The 7,036-nt window shown below is 35.7% G+C and overlaps 1 protein-coding gene across 1 annotated transcript; it reads left to right on the forward strand.

Annotated features, from left to right (window-relative positions):
* Positions 1-109: 109 nt before the first annotated feature.
* On the forward strand, positions 110-7,018 carry LOC110379682 (eukaryotic translation initiation factor 2-alpha kinase 1). Its single transcript, XM_021339435.3, has 3 exons — positions 110-412; positions 4,808-6,159; positions 6,544-7,018. The coding sequence occupies exons 1-3, from the start codon at positions 352-354 to the stop codon at positions 6,874-6,876; spliced, it is 1,746 nt and encodes a 581-aa protein (XP_021195110.3). The 5' UTR covers positions 110-351; the 3' UTR covers positions 6,877-7,018.
* Positions 7,019-7,036: the final 18 nt, after the last annotated feature.

Raw genomic sequence — 7,036 nt, forward strand, 5'->3', positions numbered from 1 at the left:
CCATCCTAGAAATTGATTGAGTAAAATAAACAATTTTTATAAAGATTGATACGAATACTTCAGAATACTGCCTATTCTTGGTGACATTGACGTTTCCTTAGTGTTCTACATTGTTCTACGTTGTCTATAGTCAATTTTGTGGACAAGAATCGAGTGTGTGTGAAATTCGCTGTAGTTTTATTTTAATTAGTTAGCGTAAATATCTGGCATTTTATTATTTTGTAGTGAAATCAGAAATTAAAAATGTCTCGTAACTGAGTAAGATGGCTTTTCGAGACTTTAACGAATTAAAGTCTTGGCTGATGTATACTGATCATTGAAAATTGGAAAAGAAAAAAATATATAAACACCATGGATAAACAGACTCAGGACAAGTGGAAGGCCTTAGCGACCATAAAATCCTTTGATTTAGGTAAGTAATTAACATTCAAAAGCTTAAATATAGTTTTAGAACTGCCTGCTGCCCTGTTGTTGAATATAATTAACAAAATAGATTAGCCTTGAGATTCACGTTTGTTGAACGTAAAACACGTAGGTCAATACGTCTACGTCACTATCAAAACTGTAAATTACATATCATCAATCAAAGTAGGCCTACAACCATAAGGTTACATCAACAGACCAACCTTTACATAATAATATCTATATTCATACAAGTTTATAAATGTACTCCCATCAACTAACATGATGAAATCTAGGAAATAATTGCCCACACAATTTAAAATAATTCTATTTTTAATAATTATTATTGTCATAGGTTTTACTGTAAATGAGGTCATTGAACTCGAGTAGGAATGTCCAGTTTGAATGAAATTCTTTTCTTATTATAATGTTGGCCGCACTTCTTAGGCGGTTGGGGGAAAGAAATTGAAACCAGTTTTATGCAGATGCATGTATTTATACAATGTAGGTATGTAATGTATTGTGTAACCTTGTTCATTCTGCCCTTTAAAGAGGTTAGATTTCTAGGACTTGCATACATAACTGTACATTGGATATTTAATTTAGATAGTAAATGTAGTTTTACTGAATAGTGACTTCCGGCAGATTTTAAATCTTTTGCCAATACATGGCGCTATATGTCCAGAATAAATTTTATATTTATATTTTTTTGTAATAAAAACTCCTCTGTCCTGTCTCAAGTTCCAAACTACGTCTGTCTGTGTGAAATCCACACAAATCGGTTCAGTAGTTTAGGCGTTAAGAAAAGACAGGCAGACAGAGTTACTTTCACATTTATAACTAATATTAGTTGGGATTACATAGGTTTTCCGTTTTATCTGTACACTATATAGTTGTTAAGGTGCATTTAGAAATCGTCAAACAATAAGAGCTAGATAATTCTATTAAAGCATTATTTCCACATTTTTTTCATTATTCTCTCTAAAAGAATTGTATAGAATTAAAAATAATAGTTTAAAAAAACTAAAAAACACGCTTTTTATAGAAAAACTAACTAAAAAATAGAAAATAAATTTTAATGAATTTATATTAAGAAAACAGTGTTAAAAATTTCAATGAATATAAATTAATAATAGTGTGAATACAAAAAAAAAATATATTTAAAAAAAAGCGTGGGGTGCATGGTGTCAATAGTTATAAATATTTTATTGACAGATATGAGTACAGTGATTTTCATTTCGACAATATCTTAAAAAGCACCCCACGCTTTTTTTAAATATTTTTTGTATTCACTATTATTAATTATATTCATTGAAATTTTAACACTTTCTTAATATAAATTCATTAAAATTATTTCTTTTTTAGTTAGTTTTTCTATAAAAAGCGTGTTTTTTAGTTTTTTTAAACTATTATTTATTTTCTACTTTTTAGTTTGTTTTAAAACTATAATATTAATATTTTACATATTCAGTTGTCGAGTTCCCTCGACTTTCTCTGGTCTCCATCATCAGGTCAGCTCCAAACCTTCACTGTTGCATAGGTCTTGTCAAAACGAATAATTTAAACCCAAACACGAGGTAGTTTACATATTCAGTTGTCGAGTTCCCTCGACTTTCTCTGGTCTCCATCATCAGGTCAGCTCCAAACCTTCACTGTTGCAAAGGTCTTGTCAATACAAATAATTTAAGCCCAAACACGAGGTAGTTTACACATTCAGTTGTCGAGTTCCCTCGACCCTCTCTGGTCTCCATCATCAGGTCAGCTCCAAATCTTCACAGTTGAATAGTGATTTTAGGCGTACACCTGAGTGTCAAGTTTTTACCATATGTATGCCTACAACTTTTGAAGGTTGCCCTCGATTTCTCAGGGTTTCCATCATCAGATCCTGACCTGATGACTATGGGACCAACTGGCAGCTATTCCGAGTCGAACAAAAAAAGAATCACGTAAATCGGTCTATAAACCTCGGAGTAATCGATGTGTATGTGTAACCTCCTCCTTTTTGGGAAGTCGGTTAAAAATGGAATAATTTTATCAAATTAGTGTATTGTCATCGGTCCTCAATAAATCCACAAAGTTTGAGCGAAATCTGGCCGTTTAAAGTGGGTCAAAATCGCGCCCAAAGAAGTCGGTTACAAACAAACATACAAACCTACAAACATACAGGTGAAGCTAATAAAAAGCGTGTAAAAAGAATGGGAATTCACTCATGGCTATAGATATACCTTAATTGAGCCACCATTAAAACATCCAAGTTTGCTGATAGCATAAACATCCATTTTGCTTTAATACAACTGTTTGAAAATTGAAAAATTGAAACCAGTTTTACAAAACCAGATGCTTACATTGTCGATGAAGTTACTGACTATGCAATAATCACATGGTATTTCACGTGTTTACAACAAAGAATAAACTCAGATATGACAAAGATAAAATAGCTATTGTTTTTGTTAGTAAATCAAAGAAATGATTACTAATATTAAAATTTTATCAGATAAAGGACATGATGTGACTTATTTCCAGCTTTTGCAATGTTATTGTTTTATTTGGCAATTAATTTTGATAAAGTACTTTATTATGTGGCCTATTAGTCATAGGCCTCCAGCCATAGGATGTCCACTGCTGAACATAGGCCTCCCACTTAGATCTCCACAGATACCTGTTGGAGGCGAGTTAGTCATGGCTTATGTTATGTTAATTATTATCTGCTTAGCCTTTTCCCTACTATGCAGAGGTTAGCCTCCAGGCTTACCAGTTGTGATGAGTGTTGTGCAGGGTCTAGCCAGTGTTTTACATGGAGCAATTTCACAACTTTGTTACCTAGGCAACCCAAAACCCCTGGGTTTTCAGGCTTAGGTTTCTGACTATATGTTAGAACTGAAAAATGGGTCAAATTAATTCTATTAAAGGTTGAAGTCAATATAATTTCTTTCGCCATTTATTTAGCTCTTTTTTTAAATGTTCAAAATTATTTTACTCTATTTATCGATCTATTTAATGCTTATATTTAGCATTGTATTCTTATGTTGGCAATGTGCCTATTCATACTGAAAGATTTGTTTACTGACCCAGTTAATGGATGTTGTTTGAAACTGCCCATTCTTTCAACTAAACTAAAATTTATAAATAAACGAAATATATTATCATTTGCGGTTAACGACACATGGTATAGTTATACCAACCGTGATCGGAGTGGGTACCGCAAACCGCGTGTGTACCTAGAATATTCCAGAATCTTTTCATAAACCTAAAAAAGACTTTATGGCTACACCCCTAAGGTTGGTTTTCGTTCAACTTATGTCTTCACTGCTGTAAATTCAAGGAGCTTCAATTACAATACAATTTAAACTTTACCACGTTATAATAAGGTCCATTATCGTTCCTTTAAACTGAGCCTATTATTGTACAAGGCACGCTAGGAATAAAAGAAGCCCCCTACAGTTTATTTTTTACTTTAAATAAAAGAAACATAATCTGAATAAAATGTTGAGGTCCTTGGGTCCTTTAAATAAAACAGGAATGCATTGAATTTTTAACATAAAGTTACGTATTGAGATGTACGCCACGTCAGGCCTTTTATAAAAAAAAATGGGCGAATTCTTTGTAGAACGTTCTTACTAGGATTTCCCGACAGCCTTTTTGAAGGACGTGTGCGTTGCACTGTTGCTCGATATACCTATATTCTACATAATATTATTCTCCTACAAAGGATCGGTCACCGATTATATGTATATCGGAAGTGGGCGGGCAGGGTTAAGCTTTTCAACCGGTAACCAGTTATGTTCAAAATTATATTTCATACAAACATTACGACGGATTACTCCAGAACCCACAAAAGTTCTTCCCAGTTTGTTTACCCTGTTTAGTATGAAATTATTCGTCATTTAAATTCATGGGACCCTCTAAAAACCGTTACCCACAAGATGCAATGCAAATGTCATCCACGATACCATTCGAATGTGAAGTATTAATTTGCATTAATACTGAAGATATAGGGGTGATTATCAACTTGGAATATCGACAGAAATACATCGACTTTCCAAGGCAAAAGTACGAATAGTTGCACTTTAGAAAAAACGTCTTTAAATTCAAGTGTTTTGTTCTCGAAACTTCGACATGAACGATAAGATTGGTACTGTTGAATGTTTTCGTGTAGGAGTCGATAACTTCCACTTGAACGCTTTTAATAACTACAAGGTCCTTCACGGTTCAATCTTTAGCGTAACAAATAAGTTTAATGTGGCATTCATGTAGGCTGTTATAAGTCATCGTATTAGCGTCATCCCCATTTTCTTATCAAGACAATGTGAGGAAAATAAGCAAATTTTCTCAATTTTAGCATCTTTTACCTGTTTATGTAGCCTAATATTCGTTTACCTAAACGTGTATTGTTCTCTAATTCCAGGATTAAATCGCAACAGTCACCATGAGTCCGTATTTCATCAGAGTATCCAGCATATTGACGTCATCAGCTCCGCGGCGACCACGCCCATCAGTCTCCTCGTCCAATCCCTGGTCAAGCAACTATGTTCCCTCCTCGAGAAAGACTCCTTAAGAGCCAATCAACTGTACAACACAATATGTGAGAAACTCCACAGCATGAACCTCATTGATGACTCCTACGCTATGGGTGAGTTCGAAGCCATGAGGAGTCAGTACCAACGAGCCTTGTACCAGCTTGTAGCTGTCTCCAGTGGGTCCGAAATACCTATAACCATCCCAGTGACTTGGCCGATAGTCCAACCGTCGTGCCTCGAGTGGTCTCGATATCATCGCGAATTTGAGGAGCTGTACTTCATAGCTGGTGGCGGCTTTGGCAGCGTCTTCAAAGCTAAACATAGACTGGACGGTGTAGAATACGCTGTCAAAAAGGTTTATATAAAGTCTTCGGATGTAAACTCGATCATGACACATTTGGCCGAAGTGAAAACCATAGCGAGTCTCAACCACCCTAACATAGTGAACTATAAAGCTGCTTGGCTGGAACCCATGATAGAGTCCACAGTCAAAAAGAAGCGTAACTTCAAAATGGATACAGACACTGACGATTTTTCCATCAACTCCAACCTGATTTCATCTGCTCATCCTAACATAATCACGTCTTTCAAAACTCACAATTCCAAGGAGTTGATCAATCAGAAGAGTCTATCAGACTTTGTGATTTCTTTCAAGAATTCCAATAGCTTTGCAAGTTCTCAAGAGGATTTGGAAGAGTCAGAATTTCAGTCTGAAGATGACACGACAACTTCACCACAGGACGAGAACGCTCTCGCTAACATATTCAACAGCAAAGAATTTGAAAACTGCTCCCGAGTCAACTTAAAATGGGCGACTTTGTACATCCAAATGACTTACTGCCAGCAAACTTTAAAGCAGTGGTTGGATGACAGGAACCATCACATGACAGCCAATAGAAAAGGATCTGATGACATGACACTTCACCACTGTGATTCGTCAGATTCTACATGCCTTGAATCCCCTGATTTGGCGTACCCAGTGGCTTGGACACATATTGATGTCCTCATAGACATGTTTACGCAGTTAGTGAAAGGGTTGCATTATATTCATTCTAGAGGGATTATCCACCATGACATAAAGCCTAGTAATGTGTTCGTGGCTCAGACTGAAGGTGGAGTGACAGTCCAATTGGGGGACTTTGGCCTGGCCTGTCCGTTGCAGCAGTCTCATAGTGGACTGGCTTTGGGAACGCATTTGTATGCTGCGCCTGAGCAGTTGGAGGGACAATGTAATCCTAAGGTGAGTTTATCTTTATCACATCTCTAGTTCACTTTAGAAAGGATTATGATTTCGTTATAGTCCTGAATTTTATCTGTTTCGAAGCAAAGTCTCTCTTTCAGAGTTGTCTCGAAAACTTGTTGTATGCAAATTAGTTATTGGACTGTAATATCGTTCATGTATTTAAAAGACGTTTTTAAAGTTTTTTCGCATTTGTAGAAAGAAAGATTCAGATATGACAAACCTTGGTTATTAGAAGACCTACAATCCGAGACTAATCTACTTATTAAATTCGACCCTAGTCCATTCTTAAGAAGCCAATGACAGACAAACACACACACACACACACACCATAATTTAATTAGTAACATTACCTGCAAATAATTTTTATATTATATTTTACAGAGCGACATGTACAGCCTGGGAATAATACTCTTAGAAATGGTAGAACCCTTCAGCACCGATATGGAGCGAGTGAAAACCATCACCGACCTCCGCAAAGGTCAGATTCCAGCCCACTTGACTGCCAACTACCCCAAAATAGCCCATATCATAGGCAAGCTGGTCCAAAGAAGACCAGCAAAGAGGTTGGATACCGCCCAACTTTTGGAAGAATTGAAGGCTTTGGCAGAAAATAAAGATGACACCATTAAGACTTTGAGAGAGGAACTAGCAGCTAAAGATGATGAGATTGCCAAGTTAAAATTGATGTTGGCGAAATTTAACTATCAGAATTAAGTTGTGTGAATGATTGATAGCTTGATTTGAATGAAGTAAACCTTTTTGAGTGTTTTGGGAGGTTTGTTGAAGTGTACTTAAATCATTGGGATTGTGTGTGTGAAATTATTTAATTAATATACGATTAGTTTTACGGATTGAATTGTAGTTTTTTTTTCAT

The sequence above is a fragment of the Helicoverpa armigera genome, chromosome 6, assembly GCF_030705265.1.
Source record: "Helicoverpa armigera isolate CAAS_96S chromosome 6, ASM3070526v1, whole genome shotgun sequence".
Taxonomy (NCBI): Eukaryota; Metazoa; Arthropoda; class Insecta; order Lepidoptera; family Noctuidae; genus Helicoverpa; species Helicoverpa armigera.

What these genes read in the sequence shown, in the direction of transcription:
- LOC110379682 (XM_021339435.3), top strand. Translation starts at nt 352, where the DNA reads ATGGATAAACAGACTCAGGACAAGTGGAAGGCCTTAGCGACCATAAAA. An exon ending in CATAAAATCCTTTGATTTAG is followed by an intron (nt 413 to 4,807) that starts GTAAGTAATTAA and finishes CTCTAATTCCAG; the next exon opens with GATTAAATCGCAACAGTCAC. An exon ending in AGGGACAATGTAATCCTAAG is followed by an intron (nt 6,160 to 6,543) that starts GTGAGTTTATCT and finishes TATATTTTACAG; the next exon opens with AGCGACATGTACAGCCTGGG.